This window comes from Equus caballus, chromosome 24, assembly GCF_041296265.1.
Source record: "Equus caballus isolate H_3958 breed thoroughbred chromosome 24, TB-T2T, whole genome shotgun sequence".
Lineage (NCBI taxonomy): Eukaryota > Metazoa > Chordata > Mammalia > Perissodactyla > Equidae > Equus > Equus caballus.
In genome coordinates this window covers 35,280,509-35,300,077 of record NC_091707.1, presented here as the reverse complement: position 1 = coordinate 35,300,077, position 19,569 = coordinate 35,280,509, and the positions used below count along the sequence as shown (strand labels likewise).

Sequence of the window (19,569 nt, the reverse complement as noted above, 5' to 3'; positions counted from 1 at the left end):
ATGCTGTGGTAGGTGTCCCACATATAAAGTAGAGGAAGATGGGCACGGATGTTAGCTCAGGGCCAGTCTTCCTCAGCAAAAAGAGGAGGACTGGCAGTAGTTAGCTGAGGGCTAATCTTCCTCAAAAAAAAAAAAAACCCCAAAAAAAACCAAAAAGCAGTGCATCAGTCCATGCCTGGGATCCGAACTAGGGAACCTCGGGCTGTGGAAGCAGAGCACAAGAACTTAACTGCTGTGCCACCAGACGAGGCCCCTGTTTATCCTGATTCTAATAAGGGAAAACTGCCAGAAAAATCCAGACTGTAGACATTCTACAAAAGAACAGGCCTAATTCATTCGAAGATGTCAATATCATTAAAAAAGAACGAAAAACAGGAAGAGAAGGGACAATGAGGGAGCTGTTCTAGACTAAATAAGACTGAAAAGACAGGACAACTAAACGAAATGCACAAGCCTCAACTGGATCCCGGATCCCAGACAGACAGACAAAAAGACAGACAGCTATAAATGACGCTACTGGAACAAGGGGAAAAATGGGAATGTGGACTGTAGGTAATTAATAACTATATTGACATTAAATTTCTTGCTTGGGTATACTGATAATGCACTTATGTAAAAAAAAATGGTATTTTAGGAGATTCACACAAAAGAACTTAGGGATAAAATGTCAAGTGTTTGCAACTTATTTTCAAACAGTTCAGCACATATAAATATATACATATATAAAATGTGTGTCTGTTGAGAGAGATAAAGCAAATATAGCAAAATGGTATCACTCAGTGGATCTGAAAGAAAGATATCTGTGGTATTCATTCACTTTTGTATAGCTTTGAAATTTTTCAAAATATAAAGTTAGGAAAATAATTGAAATGGAAAAAACTATCTTGGTTTTGCAAATGGCATCATATTCCAAGGTAGCTGGAATGATAACTCAGGCGGTGATGAAATCACTGGCACCTGGAGCGGGAGTGCCCGGACACATTCACTGGGGCCACTTTCTGGGGCATAATGAGTTTTGCGGGTTTTTGTTTTTGTTTTGCTGAGGAAGATTCACCCTGAGCTAACATCGATTGCCAATCTTCCTCTATTCTGTATGTGGGTCGCACCTAAGCACGGCTGCCGATGAGTGGTGTAGGTCTGGGCCCAGGAACTGAACCCGGGCCACTGAAGCAGAGTGGGCCAAACTTAACCACTAGGCCATGCGGCCAGCCCTGAGTTTGATCATTTTTAATACCACCATATGTTTGAACAGCACAATACTTTTTAAGGCACTTCTACTTAGAGAATAAAGAGACCACTAGAAGAACTATCCAGACTTTGGGACATTCTACAAGACAACTGGCCTGACAAAGTTGAAGTTGCCGGACGGAGAAGTGCCAAAATGTCAACAGCACCAGGAATAACAGGTGCTAGGGTTATGGATAATGTTTATTTTGCAGGTTCCTAAACTTCTAGGCTTCTATAATGAGCATGTATTACCTGCATGATACAAAAAACAGATGAAAAACAAACACGATGTTAAAAGAAAACAAAGAGACACTAGGCCTGCAACACTTCTGAAACCTGTCTAATCACACAGGTCACCAGAGGCACTTGCAGAGAAAATAGAACCCACACTGCAGACCCTCGCCATCCGTCTCCAGGAGAAGGGTCTCGACCAGTGTGTTTCACAGATGCCTCAGAGGAGCCTTATGATGAGACAAGCTTGGGAAACTGCCAAGAAACAGAGAGGAAAACCCAAAGGGCTACCAGTTGGCCAGCCCTTCCCTGGACTGTCCTTATTCTAATCCCTTGGTGGGTCTGTGCTGTTCCTCTCTCAGCAACAGTCTATTTATAATTCGGCTTCTCACGCAGCATGCCTACAGGGAGAAAATACACCAATCTAAGGATGAGAGCTCTCTAGTCTTCCTAACAGCTGCATTTCTCACTACAAATTAACAAATCAACAAGACGGACTGATTAGTCTCTGGGAGGCGAGACTGTATAAATTTCCTCTAGGAGAGGGCTCTACTCTCAGGATGCTGACCCAGCCAGAGTCCCCTGGCATCAGCCCTCTGTATCCCCTGGACCAAAGATGTTGACACTAGAGCCATATTCAAATCACGACCCTCAAATCTGGAAATTAAAGAGAGCCTCAGCACAAAAGTCAAGATTCACTGGGCATGCAGCTAGCGCTTTCAGGAGGGTTCAGGACAAACTAGTGAGGAAAACTGTGCTACTTTCTTGTCTCTCAGAGATTCGCAGGTTTGGAACGGGGTGGGGGCTCAGAGTCCAAACGCAAAATGCACAGACACCAGCCGGGATGGGTGTGGGGGAAACGTGTTTAAACCCAGCAAAATTACTTTCTCAGCAAAAACGTTATCTTAGACTATACACTACTTTTGTTTAATTTGTTACATGGTGACAACATGCAATAGTATTTTTCTTCCGGCAATGCAACTATTCTTATGAAAAAGGTGCTAAGACAACAGAATTATGAGTATTTAAATCTCTTTTTCTAGTAACCACTTGTAACAGCTGGAAATGTAAGATGAAAGATCATTCCCTCGGAAGGAACTGAGCCCAGGTGACTCTGATGGGTAGCCTGCCATATGGCATCAGGATTACTATTTTAAGAGAGCAGATAGTTATTTATCCTGCACGTGAAAGCGTTCCATCCTTATCACACAAATGGGGTTTAGGGAGGACGTTTTTCAGGCAAACCGCTCATTATAATGTAGAAAGACTAAAGCATTTTTAACCTGAAAATCCAGAGTCCTTATCTGACTCAGCAGCTGCCACACCGTGTTGACGGGCCACTTTCTTCATCTCGGCACCTTTGCCGAGCTTGGCCGAGAGTCTTCTGGGGCCTTCTCTGGATGGGTTTTTCCTCTCCATGTTTTACTAGGCCGGAAGTGGACTCATCAGTACTCTTTTCATCTGGATCGCCCTGTGAAAAACAACAATTACATAAGAAGCCACTGCCCAGAGGGCTGGCGCAGGTGAGCCACATGGTGAGTGAAGTCAGGGCAAAGGACATGGCCTCGCCCACTTCCTCTGTAGTTTCTGAGGCTTCAAAGTTTACCAACAGTAGAAGAGTTTCTGCCCAGAGGAGGTCACTGTCCTCTCGCTGCCCTCTGATTCCATTCTAGATTCAAGGCACACGTCCACATGCAGTGGAAGCTTTGTAAATTGCTAACAAAGGCACGTCTGATCAGGCTTCTCGGAATGGGTAACTAAGCCCCTGCTCCCCAAGGAGGAGAGGTCGTGCCCACCTGGACAGGCCAGCTTTCCCAGGCTGCAAGTGCGGGCCCTGACTTAGGCTGCCTCCCATAGTGCACTTTCTCAAATTAACCTTTTCCTTCTTTGGATGAGGTACTGAACAGAGTAAAAACAACTCCTTGTATACGCATGCTACATTTTGCCCTAAAAAGCACTTTTTTGCACAAGTAAGATCACAAATAACAAGCTGTGATTGTATAAAAGCCCGTAACATTGCTGCTATTCACGTTATCTCACCTGAGCCTCACGAGGGCCTCCTCAGCTGCCATCCCATTTTACAGAGGAAGAAGCTGAGCTCAGAGAAGTTACACTCAGTCATTTAAAACTATTTCTCAAGAGCCTGCTCTGAATCAGGCATTGTGCTAGGACTGGGGACAGAGTGAACAGAACGGACACGGTCACTACCTTCCTGGAGCTTCGGTCTAGAGAGAGACAGACACGAACCAAGTAACCATACAATTAGTTAACTGCTATTTTGATAAGAGCTCTGAAGCGGAGGGGCTAACAGTCTGGGGGCACAGGGAAGGGCAGGCTGCCCTGAGGCAGTGACCTCTAGCTGGGATCCGGAGGATGAGAGTTAGCCAGGGAAGGGGACGGGGCAAGTGTGGAGGCCCGAAGGGGGCAAGGAGCCTGACACCTTCTGAGAGCTGAAAGGCCAGGGAGGCCAGAGCACAGCGCGGGGGGTGGAGAAGGTCATGCTCTGATACTGGAGGGGTCAGTGGGTGATGGACAGGCAGTGCATTGTAACCCGTGTCGTAAAGACCTGGGTACGAAGAGCACTGGGAAACCATGGAAAAATTTTAACCAGAAGATTGACATGATCAATTTGCATTTTAAAAGCATTTTGGATGCTGGACTGAGACTGAAGTGGAGAGAGGCCAGAGCGGCAATGAGATTATCGGGGTGCTACCACAGTTGTCCAGGCGAACGGAGGTGGTGCCAGTGGAGACATATTAGGAGGCTGACTTGCTGGGGCTTGGTGAGCGTATGTTGGGGGGTAGATGGCGGTACCATCTTCTAAGATAGGGAGCCCAAGAAGAGCACAGAAGGGATTGGGTAGGGTGGCTAGGCTGGTTCAGTTTGGGCCACGTAGAAAGAAGCGAGTGGGTCGTCCAAGGGAGCTGCTGGGCGGGCTGTCACAGGTACGAGTCGGAAGCCCAGGAGAGAAGACTAGATTTGCCCTAGTGACATACAGCTTGTCCATGGCAGATCCAGAACTAGGCTAACAGTGCAAAGAATGAGAAAAATGAGCCCTTCAAAGGGCTGGCAGGGGCTGAGATCCTTCCAGATGTTTTAACAAGGCCATGAGGGTCACCAAGGAACGGCAGCTATAAGGCTGGCATGCTAAGAACACAGCATACTGCAGGGATCAAGAGAGGAGGCAGCCAAGAGAGAAAATGACATTAACAAAATTGGGTGGGTACTACGGGCTGAATGTTTGTGTTCCTGCAAATTCATATGTTGAAACCTAACCCCCAAAGAAGATGGTATTTGGGGCCTTGTGGAGGGGCTCAGGTCATGAGAGTGGACCCTCACAAATGGGATTAGTGCCTTATAAAGCTGTAGCCTGGTCGACCAGGAGAGGACAGTGAGAAGTCTGTGACCCGGAAGAGGACCCTCACTGGACTGCGTCAGCACTCTGAACTCGGACTACCACCCTCTAGAACTGTGAGAAATAAATTTCTGTGGTTTATAAGCTACCCAGTCTGTGGCATTTTGTTATAGCAGACTGAATGGACTGAGACAGCAGGTGTACGCAATGCCTGGTAACATCTGAAGACATGCGTGACTCCATCCATTTGTCCTTCTGAGTGGAGACACGAGCCCCTGCCAAACAGCACTGCACCTGGAATACCCCGAAATGCCACGTCTGAACATCCCCGCTAAGACAGGATCTAGTGAAGAACATCAACCACTCCAGAAGCAGGGGAGGGATTCAAAATAAACAGAAGACAGGGATGCTTATGAGCATCCTTGAGTGACCTTCTCGCTCAGACTTTTGCATTCAGTAGAAGGGGACTAAAGAGGACACATGCTGATTTTAATTTTAAGCATAGTTCCAAGGAAAAATTATTTTATGCCATATCTAACTCATTTAAGGGGACTGGCATCCCCATTCAATCCATGTGTAACCATGCACTCTTTGACAGGTCACGTTTAGTACTGTGTGCATAAAAGATCCACAATGGCACTGTCACATCTCGCACAGCACTGTGCAAAAGGAACGTCTCTCTGTTGGATGGCTATGAAGTGTGACAGCACAGACAATCCAGTTGAAAAAGTAGACTAAAATGTAAAACTGTATCTCTAATTAAATCAGAAGCCTTTTGTATGAAACTCAACAAATGAGCACAGTTTCATTTTCCTGAAATAATACTGTCTGAAGGTGAACAGGAGGCTTATTCAAAAGGGAAGCAGACGTAGCTTGCGGATGGGCAGGCAGACTTATTCGAGTCTGTCTCTGCTGTTGATTCAGATGAGGGAGGCAGCTCATGTTGCAACTAACTAAGAACTTGACAAAGTTTCCTAGTATCTTACTAAACATGGATTATTTTACGGGTTATTTTTTTTCCTTTTTCTCCCCAAAGCCCCCCAGTCCATAGCTGTCTATTTTCAGTTGTGGGTCCTTCTGGTTGTGCTATGTGGGGCACCACCTCAGCGTGGCCTGATGAGCGGTGCCATGTCCACGCCCAGGATCTGAACCGGTGAAACCCTGGGCCACAGAAGCGGAGCGCGTGAACTTACCCACTCGGCCGCGGGGCCGGCCCCTACAGGTATTTTAGATAAAGCATCCCAATCTAGTCTTCTACAACCCTTGTGACGAGACAACAAAAAAGATCTTGTTACTGTTTTTAAACTGTAGTCAACAGAGCTAAAGATACACAGCAATGTATTCTGGCTCATAGAGAATTTGCAGGACAATATTGATTGGGGAATCAAAACACTGAAACGTTGACAAACAGGTTAACAGGAGTACAGATGCAAAAATTTTAGATCCTGGGAATTGGTGGCAGTGGGAAATAAAGAACACATAATCTACTATAGGATAGTAACTTGACTACTTTGCATGTGAAAGTGACTAAAAACATGAATGCCTCTGTCCTAAGTAAAGTTCTCTTTAAGCAGCAGGAGGCCTTAGTGTCCCAGAGAGGTTCAAGTGGGATGGAGAATGAAGGGCTACATGCCACCTTGACCTCTCTTCTCTGAGAGAAGCAAGTCCCTCCAGGGAGTGGCACTGAGGACATCAATGAGGCTGTGAACAAGCGACCCACTCATACACAGCTCCATACGAGGCCCTCAACAAGAGAGAAGCAGACAGTGATGGCATTTACTACCAGAGCTCTCAAACCCAGGGCCGTGCAATGGCAGTCTGAAAACCTCAAGAAGATTCTTCCTCCTCTTTGGTATTATCTTACAATAAAGGTAGATGCTCATAAGCTGACTAGGGGTTGAAAACTGGGTTACCAAGCTCCTACCCGCTGAGCCATCTCAGCTGCCTGGCACAGACTGGAAACCACTAACACCGCTTTACAAACATCTCAGACCCCCACGTGCCTGACTCTGCATTAGAAGGCCTCCAACTTAAGCTCCCAAGTGTCAGACTTGACCCTAATCGGGCCTCTTATAAGTACATACGTAGCACGTTGTCCAAAAGGTTCCCAGAGAGACCAGTACACACTAAAACTCATAATGGAAAGTGAATCAATAAGCATAGAGGTTTCTATAAATAGGTATTAGATGAAATTCTAACAAGTGCTCCACAGCATTTGGCTCTTTTATTTTTGCACTTCTTACATCATGCACTTCTTACATTCTAATTATTTGTTTGTCTCCTCAACCTCAAGAGTTGTTTTTTCATCTCTGCAGCCTCAGCCCCCAGGAATTAATGTGTGAGGTACTCAGCAGAATAATAAATTCCAACAAATCTTCTGTCCTGCTGAGTCTTGCTGACAGCCCTAGCAGCTTAGTTGTCACCGAAATACGTGAACAGCTTGAAGGTCAAGATGCCGCATTTCCTAACACCATGGTCACCTCAAGATCTAACTGCCAGGTCTGGTCTCCCGCAGGAAACTGACCTCTCACCTACTCCTTACTCTAAGATGAAACCTCAGGGAGAAATCCACCAACCAAATCAAAGACTGGTCTAATGCACAGACAGTCTCTATGGAGATTTAGGCTTGTGATAAAAAGGAGACCCAAGGTTTACAAGAAAAGGATCTGAAATGCTGCTCTCAGACTTCTCCTTTTATAGATACTTGGCAACTTTCCTGAGAGCTCAAGTTCCTTTTAAAATGTGTCACGTGTATAACATGCGTGCGCAGACGGAGGTGTGAGGTGAAAGCACGAGCAGAGGCTTAAACACAATAAAGTGATAAGGCCACAGAAAATTAAGACCTTAACACCCAGAAAACCACGAGTAATCCCAGTGAGAATTATAAATACATTACTAGGTTTCTCTGAAGTCACTGTCTCTTGGTCTGCACATTCAGAGATACCATTCTGGGGGAATGTGTGCGCAATTTAACAGAGAACAACAACAAAAAAAACCCATCTACTGAAATCTCTAATATTCATCTTCCCCTTCACATCCATTTTCATTTCCCAACTTGGCTGCAAATTCAGGTCAAAAATCCTGAACCCTGATTCCATACAATGTCCTCTATTTGGAACCAGGTATGGCTCACTCCATTCTCCTCTTTCAAAGAGGAAATAATATCAGAGAACTTTCTCAAATCCCAGCTTTGAGAGGGCCCACAGTAACAGCGCCCACCCCCCCACTCGCACCAGCCCACGCTGCATCTGTGCCAGACAGCAGGAGCACCCTCCAGGCATCCACCAGCCTGCCAGCTCAGCAGGGCAGAACTGGGCAGACCCTAGGACTGTGCTGTGACTGGCATACTACCAGCCTCCCAGGCAAACGCCCAGGCAATGCCTACTGCCAGGACTTGGGCAATCACTGGCTGGGGCCTGTGCCCTGGGTCTGCAATTAGAGCTCCCCCCAACCCACCCACTAACCATTAATTCCTCACTTGGCACTACCCACGTACTCCCCCACCTCTCCTCTCCCTGGCACCACGCCTGGCAAGTTGGCCACCCAGGAGAAATAACCAGCAAAGGGAGTGACAGCAGGTCTCCAGAAAAGACAGCACACCTGTGCCCCGGGCCCAGAACGGGGCACTACCTCCACCCCGAAACTGGAGGCCCAGGACCCTCACCGGGTTACCAGCTCCCGCGCCCACTCACCTGCTCATACCCTGCACCCTGCTCACAGCCCGGCAGGCCTCCAGGCTCTCCCGGCGCCCGGAAGCCCAGCAGGGGAACAGGGCCCACCGCCCCAACGGTGTTCCCCCACCGACTCCTCGCACAAGCCCCCCAGGCCGGCCCCAGCCCCCTCCCCACCCGCGATGCCCTCTCCCACGCAGTCTCGCCCCTCCTAGCCAAACCCACCGACTCAATGCGGGAGGGACGCACCACCTCCCGCTCCAACCGTTTGGCCTTCTGTCTCCCGAGAGTCCCTGGTCTCTCTCTGGCCCACCTCGCTCCCCCTCTTCTCTCCCCTACTCCCACCTCCTTCCCCAGCTCCTCACCCAAACCCTGCCCCGCGCCCAGCAGTCCCTTCCTCACCTAGGGCCGGGGTCGCCGCTCCACGACCAGACTGGCGGGTCTGGTGGCGCATGCGCGAGCCCGGCCCCGCGGCTCCATGACAACCCCGTCGTCGCGGCGTCCCGAGCTATCCCAGCCGCCTCCCGCCCATTTCTCCTCCCCTGCCTCCGCGGGGCTTTCTCCAGCCACGTGACTCTGCTCGGAGGACCCTGCACCATAGAGACTGCCCGCTGTGCTCCTAGAAGGGCCCTAGGAGGCGCTCCTTGTTCCCGCCTCCGCCGGAAGGCGAGGCCGGCGCGCCTCTCGGGGGAGGGCGTGCGTCCCGACAGGACTGGCGCTCTCTCCGCAGAGGGCCGACGTCTCTATGGTCGGTCCCCCAGGCCCTGCCGCCATTTTGTACCGGGGACCTTGAGCGACGAGCCGCCGGGCAGGGTTTCGAGGCGGGGTTTGGAGAAGCCGGCAGCGGGTCGGCCTCTAGCACACATGGCGGGAGGCGTGGTTCTCCTGCGGGAGCGGTGGAGGGCGGCCGGAGGGAACGGCTCTTTCTGCTTGTCCGTTAGGGGTGGGGACCGGGACAGGCCATGCGAGCCGGTGGCGGGGCGGGGGCGTGGGAGGCAGCCGTGTCCCCACCGCCCCGCACGCGGCTCGCGCTTCTGTCACGCCTGTCGCGGCGGCTGGGGTGCGTCCCCGCCTACCTCTGGAGACAGGGCTCCGCGAGGCTGGGGCGCCGTCAGTATTTCTGTTGGATGGTTGCATATCATTTGATGTGTGACTCACTCTGTCCCGTGCGACTGTCCAAGATGTTGGGTTTTATATGGATGCTGTTTCTCATGCCAGCGCTTGGTGAAGCGTCACACACGTGGAACAGCTGAAGATTAAAAAAAGGGGTTGGGATCAGTTGAAGTTCTGATGCGTTGAGTCAGTGAGGGTTACTTCTTAGATTAGGAAATATTTCTACACGGGTGAATCTAAAGAGGCTGCAAGGTGGAGGCCAGATCTAGAGCTGCCCTGTCCAGTAGCAACCAGAGGATATTGAGCTCTTTAAAGTGAAAAAACTTCCGCCTCTCCGCTGCACTAGCCACATTCAAATCTTTATAACCATATACAGCTAATGGCTATCTTATTGGACAGCCGCATGCCAGTGTCGCAGAAAATTGAATTGGGTAGCTCCGATCTAGATGACGGGGAAAGGGGAAATCGCCCTCTGTTGGTAATCTAAGCCTTTCTGAGCGCTGAGAGGTCACCGTTAAATCACGGTAATTCTCCAGACACAGATAATGCTAATGCATTCCTAGATATGAATGCATTTATTAGCATAAGCTCTACCAACAAATAATAATTGAACGCCTACAGCATGTTAGGCTTTTGTTGAGGAGATGGAGGAAGTGAAAACAATAGTAAACAATTATCAAGTAATTAAGAGCCAGGCAGCGTTGCATGCATTCTCTTATGATGCCTCTAGAAATTTATAAGATCGGTGCTATTATTTCCAGTTTATAGAGGAGGGTGCTGAAGTTTATGCCGGTGATGACACACTACTAAACCCAGGATCTTAAGTGTTAAGCCATATTGCCTCTTTTTGAGGCAGAATAAAACAGTCTTTGCCTTCAAATAGCCTTAGAATCTGATATGGGAAATAAAGACCTGCTCTAGTAAACAGGATGAGAGAGAATCTGCTAAATGCCAGAGGATTTTGAAGAAAAGGTAATTAATAAAATCAAGGGAGTAAAACAATAACCTTCAGCTTGATTTTTGTTTGTTGTTGGAGGAGGAAGAGACCAGGAGCTAAAGCTTTAAGAAGGACAGATAAAAGTTGGATTTACAGTAATGGAAGTGGGTGAGAGCATCATACAGACTAGGCGAAAGAGAATTAATGAAATAAGCAAAAGCATGAGGATTATTTTAGTCCTCCAAAGGTGCAAATAAATCAAACTGCCGTGATTCTACTTACCTTACGAGCAGACAGCCATGCTGTATCGATAACTCGAACTTCAAAGACAAGTTTGGTCATGGAACCAAATGAATCAGACCAGTTTACTGAGAGCCATAATTTTTATTGAACCACTGTGTGGTTCTATGTAATTAGATGTATAGAATAAATAATTCATGAAACTGAATATTATAAAAATAATGGCCAAACCAATGTAAAAAGTTTTCTTCCTTTCTATGTTAATTCGCCAGAGTTTGTCAATCAGCATCTCTGTTGATGAGTTCTTTAATCTTCGCTGTCACACTCTGGTCTAGGCTAAGGTTCCCATGACGGAGAATGGGTTTCCAAGCGCCACTTCTTGCTGTAGAGTCCTTTCTAATTTGAGTCCTCGGTACCAGTTGTGGTTCAAGGCTCATTTTGCCACCATCACTGCCAGCAGGGGGAGACCTGCTCCCTTAAATGCTACACTTAAGGATTTGCGAATCAGCCGCTTTTCCTTTCTCCTGTCACAGAGTGGACAGACTGGAGGTCAGAAACTGTGCCTCCGCCCAGCCTATTTCATTAATTTGTTACCCTGCCCGCTTCGTGTGAGGATTTGAGTTTTCAACCCTGCCATGAAGAGTTAACCCTGTGTTGAGCTTTATTTGAAGATATTTTAAAGTATACAGTATATTGTATACTTTAAAATATCTATAAATAAGTGTTTAATACTTTAATATTTAATATTGAATTTAAAATTAAAGTTATTTTAAAATTATTTGAAAGTAGTTAAGATAGTATAACAGCAGTGGAAGTATTCAAAAGATCTGGTTTCAAATGCCAGCTCCTATCAATATCATTTTTTAAAGGAAGGGGCATTTCAACATCTTACCCACATATACTCAGGGAGGGAGATAGGCTGTGAGCTCACAATTTAAAAATTGAATAATTTCTGCTTTATGAAAAACTCACTGCATTATTCTTATCTTTCCAGTTTTGCTGAGGAGCAGTGAAAACATTGCCATGAGGCTGGCATTTGAGAACCATCTACTTTATTTTTCTGAACTGTAGCTTGGCCATCTGTCAAATAGTTATACTCTTGGCTGAAGTTAGCATCTAGCCTTACTGGTGCTCACCACTTCACACTTTTTCAAGAGGATTTGATGGAATGGTAGGTGTGCAGATGCTCCAGAATCCCAGAGCCATGGGTCAGTGAGAGAAGGGGAGAGGGGCTCCGGCCTGTGTGTGGGCAGAGGGAGCTACATGTCCCAGGCTGGCAGAGAGAGGTGGACGATAGCGGGATGTGTGATCTTTTCCTTAGCAGTCAGGTGAGTAGGCGCCCCCAGCAGCTAGGTTGGTTCTTGGCTCAGATTCTTACGGGCTCTCTGGAAGAGCAGGAACAATAAAAGGATAACATTCAAGTTATAGTCAGGACAGTAATTTATAGGCACAGATTTTATTTCAAGGGCAATGGAAACCCCTCACAAATAATTCTCCATCATCTTGCCAATACCTGAAATTCCTTTTAAGTATAATTGCTCAAGATGCAAATACTCTAGAACCCAAGACAAATTCTTTCATAGTAACAGCTAACAGAGTGCTTACTATTTGCCGGACACTATCCTAAGTGATTGGCCTAGATTTACTCATGTAATCCTCACGCAGTCCTATGAGATGAACGTGGTATCATTATTCTCATTTTACGGAGGAGGAAAGCAAGGTAAAGAGGCCATGTCACTTGCCGAGCTCACTGGTGGTAAGTGATGGAGCCAGAATTTGAATTGCAGAGTCCCTGCTTTTAGCCACCCTGCCAGACTGCCTCCATGTTAAAGTGGAAATGGTACCACCATGCCCTTTCCTGCCGTGCTAAGGAGGAGGCTCATGGGGAGCTGGAGGGCAGTAGGTACAGACACGTGTGTGGGAAAGGATGCCAGGGATGGAGACTGGGCACTGAATAGGCAAGCTTTGCAGAAGACACCTCCATCTGGTCCTCTTTCTTTCACTCGGCACTTGGTAGAGATATTTCTTGTGTGGGGGGTATGTACTGGTTTCAACCCACGTTTCTTCCCACACCACTCAGCAGTGCCTTTTACTTGTTAGATACCCTATCTAGAATCTTTTTAGTGGAAAGATTTTAAAAGTGTCATCTCCCCCCACTAAATGTGAAGTCTTTGATTTAAACTCTCAACTTCTTTCTTTCTCTAGATGACCCAGAAAGCTGTGCAGTTGCCCCTTTGTGTGGAACCATCTGATTTTTGACTTATAGGTTCTCCTTGGCCTTGTATCTTGCCTTGCAGGTTTCCCTCCCTTCTGTAAACAGCCTCTGGACTCCAGCTGAGTTCCCCGGCATGGCATTGCCGAAAGGCAGGGAAGACAGGCCGCCACAGCAGAACGCCAGACGGACCTGGGGCTCTTGAGCAGAACCTGACACTTCAGTAATAGGAAGCTGGCTACAAAGCCCAAGGTCAGGAGCAGCCTCCGCACAAACATTAATTATTCCCCAGATTGGACACATTCTGTCTCCTGTGGCTTCATCCAGACTGGTTTGCACTGTGATTTCTCGCGTACCGATCTGTCTCCCCCACTGGAGCCTGAGCTCCTTCAGGGCAGGAATTATATCTAATGTTTTTCTCCCACAAAGCAAATTCTACATAGTAAGTGTTCAACCAACTTGACATCAATGGGACCCCAGCTTCCTGAAAATTTAACAGTGGGCTCACACATCACTGACAGGACTCCAGAGAAGGAAGACACCACCAACCAGGGGAGGGAGTCGCTTCCAGGACATGGTACAAGGACCAACTGGAGATCTCCTTTTCTTTTGTCAGTTCCCTGACACGGTCTGCTCTCTGCCACCTCCACACCTTGTGCACATAACCATATGTGTCATTTGAGGCATATGAGAAGGAGGAGCGAAGGGAGCCGCTGCTGACAGGTTTGCTCCACACTTGGAATTCTGCCACAGAAATTCCAGAGCCTCTGTTGCTCCTCCTGCCCCACCCCACCCCACCCCTAGTCATTGGAAGATCTTTTCCATCAGAGCATTTGCTCAAGAATGCCCTTGCATCGTCCTCCCTAACGTTTGATTTGACTCTTGGCTGACTCTGTTTGGAATTCCATTAAGACTCCTAAAAGCTGGTGGGCAGTGGAGATGTCGGATGTGGTGGCTTTACTTTGCAGACAGAGACGTGCCCAGGACCTTTGCACACTGGCCAGGCAGGGCTGGTCCCTGCGACAGGCTTCACTCCACAGGGTTGGCCGCCTGGGCTTGTTTGAGTCAACCTCACAACAGTTTGGATAAATGGGCCCCGGATGTTGGGTGGATGCCTTGCCCCGATGTTCACCAAAACTACATGGCTAATTTTATCTCGATTCAGAATCTGCTTTCTCTGCCACTGATTGCCTGATTGGGGAGACCAGGATCTCAAAGTTAAATCTCAAACAGGAGACTGAAAAGCAAGCAATTTCCAAGGAAGACTTCAATATATTCATGGGAGTAGGGGGTGGGCAAATATTCTCTTTAAAAAAAAAACCTGGTGGGGGGAGTTCTTTTAGAAATTCATGTGAAAAAGAGAAATCCTCTTAGCTTCCCAAATTTGAAGTGGCATTTAAATTTAAGTTCTCTTTTACTTAATGTCAGAGAAGCTTTGAGACAGTCCTTATTCATCCTCCAATGCTTTATCGTGTTTTCAGCCTGTTTCAAAGGCAGCCATGTCAGTACGTGCCGTGGAGTGGAGTCTTCACAAGGCAGCTCATTTGCCTGAAATGGCTAGGAAATCACATCCAAACAAAGAAATTACTAAGAGCATTTTCTTCAGGTATAAAAAAGTGTGGTTTATTCACCCAGAACTTGGTTTTCTTTGAGGTGTTGAGTGTCCCTTTTGAGACTTAAAATGCTGCTTTCATCTGGTGAAATCTCATCCCAGCTGGAGTCATGGACACGCTGATCTGGAGCCCTTATTGACTTGACAGCCATCCACATGCAGAACTACAGTGCTTTTGGCCGCCTGCTTTGTGGGCAGGGATAACAGGATAACCCACAGGATTTACCCACAGGGTAAATGCAAGAAAATTCACTGGAATGTCTTGTGCTAATAATTTAACAAAATTCTCCCTCCGGCACTTTCTGACAGGGCATGGGGATTTTCTCCACTGTCATCACACTTCAGGAGCGATTGTGTCATCCAGGTGCAGGTGTTCTTGGCTGTCCTTTACCTGTTGTCTCCTCCTGTCACAAATAGCCCGGAAAGAAGATGACTGGTCCATCTCTATTAATGGGGAATTACCAAGTGGTTGCCTAGCAACTGGCACAGGGCATCAATATGGTCTCTGTGGTGGAATGTAGAGTGGTTGGCTCGCCTTTCAAGAATGACTGTATTTGCATATTTCTTTTGGGCTTCTAGAAAAATAGGTATGTTTTCCTGGATTTGAGGCTATTAAAATGGCCTTTTGTATTGCTTTACCCCAGTGTTCATCTTATAGTGGCCCAGTATCATAAAAAGTGACAACTATCTGATCAAATCATTAATACAGCAATTGCTTCAATTAAATTCAATTCAGTAAGCATCTTCTACGTACCAGATACAATGCTAGATACTGCAAGGACTTATAAGGATAAATAAGTATGGTCCCTGGTCTCAGGAGCTCATGTGTTTAATAGATATGTATACATCATTTATTTACACGTGTGAAACAGACAGCTATGATGTATATGTAAAATTAAGGTATTTTTATTTGGAAGGTTTCCTTTGTGTTTGATCAAAGGATTTTTCACTTTTATTTAGATTCCTACCTTTATAGCTTACAGCTGCAATCAGTTCAAAAAGCTGCAATCAGTTCAAAATCACTTTTAAGACATGCTCTTACTGGAATCTCAGTAATTAGCAGCTCTTAAATAGCTCTTGTTGGAGCTGACACTGCCAGTGTATTCGGGCGCTGCCCTGCGTCTGTTCTGTAGTCTTCCTGCGTAATTGCTTGTGAGCTGTTCACAGCCTCCCCGCCTCTATTTTACACATTCCAGTTTAAAAAGAAGTCCCTTGCCTTTCTTTGTCTACTTTGCAGCATGCGATCAGCCTCTGTGCACTTAAGGAGGGACTTTGGAATGTTCCAGATCTTGCATCAGGGAGTCCTTTGATCACTTGAGCTAACTTCTTTCCCACTGGGGAGGCAGTTGCTATACAAAGGGGTTGACTAGCCCCTTTCCCTTGAGTTGATTTGTCTGCTGGATTGGTTTGGCATCTTCTTCTTCTTCAGGAAGGTGCCAAGGTATGGTGTGAAGCAACTGTTCCCGACAGCAGTGGTGCACAATGCTGTGCACACTCATTCGATGCCCCTCCTGAGTGGACGATATCGGGAATCCACAAAGAAAAGAGGAGGCTCTTATGGGTTGTTGTACTGTGGCACCAGGATGCTCCGACACCACCTTGCGTTAGCGCTCTGTGGCTTCTCTGTTGCCCTCCCAGATCCCAATGCAGGGCCTGCATTTTGCTCGTTTTCTCCACTATCCACCTCTCTCAGATCCTTTGCCATTCTTGAGAAATCATTCAGACCTCTTGTCTTCACGCAGAGCACCTGCCCTTTGCTTCCAGACCCAATGGCACGCAGAAGTTAGGGGACAAAGGGGAGAAGGGGCCTTATGGGACCAGCCCCTGTACAGATGTTCTCTTGATGCTTCCTCCTTTCATCCTCATAACAGTTTCTCTGGAGCCCCTCGTAGCCCAGGCCACAGACGAAGCTCAAAAAGTGCTAACACATATTGCTCTAAAGAGTACTAACATATTCTCCTGTCTCAAGACAGCTTTTCACTTATGATCAGACCAAGCGATATTGACTATGTACTAGGTACCTCCTAAGGGTCAGGGACACTGTGGAGAATAAGACACAGTCTCTACCCCTGAGAAGTTCACAGCTGGGTTTTGTTAAGTGCTGTAACGACGAAATGGAACACACACGGAAGGTCAGTGGATTTAGGTGTAGGGTGGGCGTTCAGGAAAAGAGATATGGGGCACCATTTCAACTAGACCTGGGAGGCTGGCAGACCAGGGGGCCTCTCTATTTACCTTTAAAAATGGCCATAGAGCAGAGAAGCTGTTTCCCTTTGATGTTGGGAAATCCTTTACTGCTCTAATCTAAATCCTTTACGCTGCTGCAGTTTACCCCATATTCCGCCTCATTCCAACTTTAGTTGGAATAGCAAAAACCTCTGCCTAATAACCTAGTCATGCAGAAGCCTTTAGCAAATCATATCTGGTACTCTACCCTAACATGGGAAAAACTGTTTATTTTCCTCCTACCCCAAAACCCTGTGGCTAGACTTCTCTAGCCACTGCCCCCACGAAGGATAGGGGGAGGCAGGGCCATGAGTTAGTGGGAATTCTGCCCCAGATCTGCACTATAAGCATCTTTCATGGCATTTTCACTAAAGACAGGATTTTTGAATTTGAATGACATAGAGAAGAGAAGACTAAAGGGCAGTGTTTCACAACACCCTGCTACCAGACTTCACCAGCCTGCAGGTGCCATGAGGTCCTACTGACATCCAGACCTCAATTTCTTTAACTCTGAGTCCCCCACAAAGGTCTGTAGAACTTGCTACTCATCCCTTCTCCCTGCCAACTCTTCCTCAGCTATTTCTGGATGCCCCTGAGGTATCTCCCATAGGTTCATGGGCAGACCCACCCTGCTGTCCCACTGCCACCTCCCCACTGGCAGTCCATCCTTCACGGCCCCTTAAAAGAGATGCTTATCAACATGTGTGTCCGCTGGAAGAACACCGTTCTTCTAATGGTCACTCCTGTTGCTCTGCTAGACACAGCATCCTCTCCTGGGGCCACTCTAACCCACCAACGTGGCAAAGTGGAGGGTGGGTAGAGCGTTGGAAACAAACGACCTTCTCAGTGATTGGCTGTACTGTGACCTGTGTCCCAAAGCAAAACTGCTTGTATCTTTAGTACTCAAAGTCTTACATGATTACTTCTCTTTTCATTATCACCCTAACTCTTCCCTCACTGGGGCTCGAAATGGTGCTGATAATGTCTGCCCTCCTTTCCAGGTTCGTGAGAATGGCATGAGAGAAAAATAATAATATAAATAAAAAGCGCTTTGCAAGCTGTCAAGTGTTTGTTATTCTCTAAAGGCAAGCTGGAAGAAACCACAGCAGCCCAGTCACATCAATGCTGGGAGGATGCTCTGTGTCCACACATCACGCCACCTTGTGTCTCCAGCACCAATGTGAGGCCTGGAACTACCACGACCCATCCTGATATACTATCTTGTCTTAAGGCACAGTGGGAAATCCAGTCTGGTGAGGCCAGCCCTGGAACCTGAGAGAGTGGGAACGACTGGGACTAGACGAATGTGTGAGTGCTCACTGACACGGAGCGCCAAATCCCCTTCTCCATCAGAAGCCGACTCTTCGGAACCACTTCTCATCTCAGAATCGTGGCTGTAGTTTTCCCCAGCAGTTATCAGTCTTCATGCCAAGAGCACTGGTGATGCAGCATATCTTAAAAGAGTATTTCACTATTATCTCTGGGATTTTTTCCAAGTCACCGACACTGTTTCTTCAAGTTTTGATGCTGGCACTTTCTTGATCTTACCAGAAGGATCCTGCATATGCAAGAAGTGTCAAACAAAGCACCAAAATATATCACGATAAGAAAAGGAATGCTATAATTGTGTCATATCCTTGGAAAGTCCAGAATGTGTCACCAAATGGTCATGACTTTGGCATTAAAAAAGGTTTTGTGGGACGACTGGCTTCCACCAAGACCTAACCCCAGCGGCAAAGGCTGCTCCAAGTCTAGGCATGCCTCACCCGTCTCCCAAATGGGTTGGGGAGCTCTGAAGTTCTCTGCACTGGATGATGGTTGGAATTATAGCAGTAGACAGATTGGCCTTAAATTGATTTTGATATAAAGGTTCTGTTGACACGGATCTGGTCCCATTACCTGCCATTTCCCACTCAGAACCTTGTCCCTTTTGCTGTTTCTGTATAATATTTGTCCTGCACATCTTATAGCCTGTTGCTCACCCATTCACAGCTCCTTTGCTGGTCCCCTGGCTCATGGCGAAGGTCGTGGCCCCAGGAATGAGGTGGGGGGTGGGGGTCCCATTCCCCTCCCCCCCATGTTTCCCCCGCGGGCTGAGTTCCAGTGCTCGTTCGTTTTGCACCCCTTTCCTCCCATGGTCTTCTCATCCTCTTCCTCCCTTACAGCCAGACTCCCATCCCTTCAGTCAGTTCCACCCCGCAAGGCGATCCACCGGCCCCTCCCCTCTGGCTGATGCGGACCTAAGGGCCTCCCGCACCAGAGCACCCAGGGCGGTGGGGGACAGGGCGCAGGTGGCGAGGACGCCCCAACTGCATGTGCGCAGGCGCGGCCAGCCCTGCACTCCCCAGGACTTGGGAGAGGGGTGGCGGCCGCTGGGTCGTGCTCTGCTCTTTGGAAAAAGGGACTCTTCAGCGAAGGGACCTGCCAAAGTCTGGAAAACAAGTCAGCAACTCACTTTACACCATCTTCAAATGGCGAAAGAAACTGTGAAAACCAGCTTTTATGGTCTAAGTATATTCTAAGTTCAAAACCTAAGTGTTCTGTTACCACTGTTACTTGTTTAAAAATCCCTCTTTCATGAACTTTGGCCAACGAGGGTATCTGGGATTGGAAACACATGGGATCTCTATCAAAGGAACCCAAAACATCACTTCCATACAATATGCAATTTCTGGAACGGAGATAAAGCCTCAATAAACGTCAATCAATAGTCTGCAACAAAGGCAAATAAAGGCTTAAGAAGAA

At 47.4% G+C, this 19,569-nt stretch overlaps 1 protein-coding gene and 1 long non-coding RNA gene across 6 annotated transcripts in view; one reads left to right on the top strand and one right to left on the bottom strand.

Annotated features, from left to right (window-relative positions):
• Positions 1-9,600, bottom strand: part of CIPC (CLOCK interacting pacemaker) — an 18,753-nt gene extending 9,153 nt beyond the window's left edge. Inside the window, exons 1-2 of one of the 3 annotated variants that reach the window (XM_001916581.5) lie at positions 8,887-9,600; positions 2,742-2,929 (exon numbers count right to left, since the gene is read on the bottom strand). In XM_001916581.5, the coding sequence (XP_001916616.2) occupies positions 2,742-2,877 (136 nt within the window). In that variant the 5' untranslated portion in view covers positions 2,878-2,929; positions 8,887-9,600. Of the gene's footprint in view, positions 1-2,741; positions 2,930-8,709 lie in introns of all 3 variants that reach the window. The other 2 variants (XM_023628161.2, XM_014735739.3) reach the window with 2 other exon arrangements.
• LOC102148208 (uncharacterized) lies at positions 9,236-19,569 on the top strand. Of its 3 annotated transcripts, none has more exons than XR_002803579.2 (4): positions 9,236-9,331; positions 10,359-10,569; positions 11,769-11,945; positions 13,072-15,376. It is a non-coding gene; the product is annotated as an uncharacterized lncRNA (long non-coding RNA). The 3 variants fall into 3 exon arrangements; XR_011432162.1 differs by lacking the exon at positions 9,236-9,331 and adding an exon at positions 17,826-19,569 and having other exon boundaries at positions 9,559-10,569; positions 13,072-15,185; XR_289441.4 differs by lacking the exon at positions 9,236-9,331 and having other exon boundaries at positions 9,614-10,569.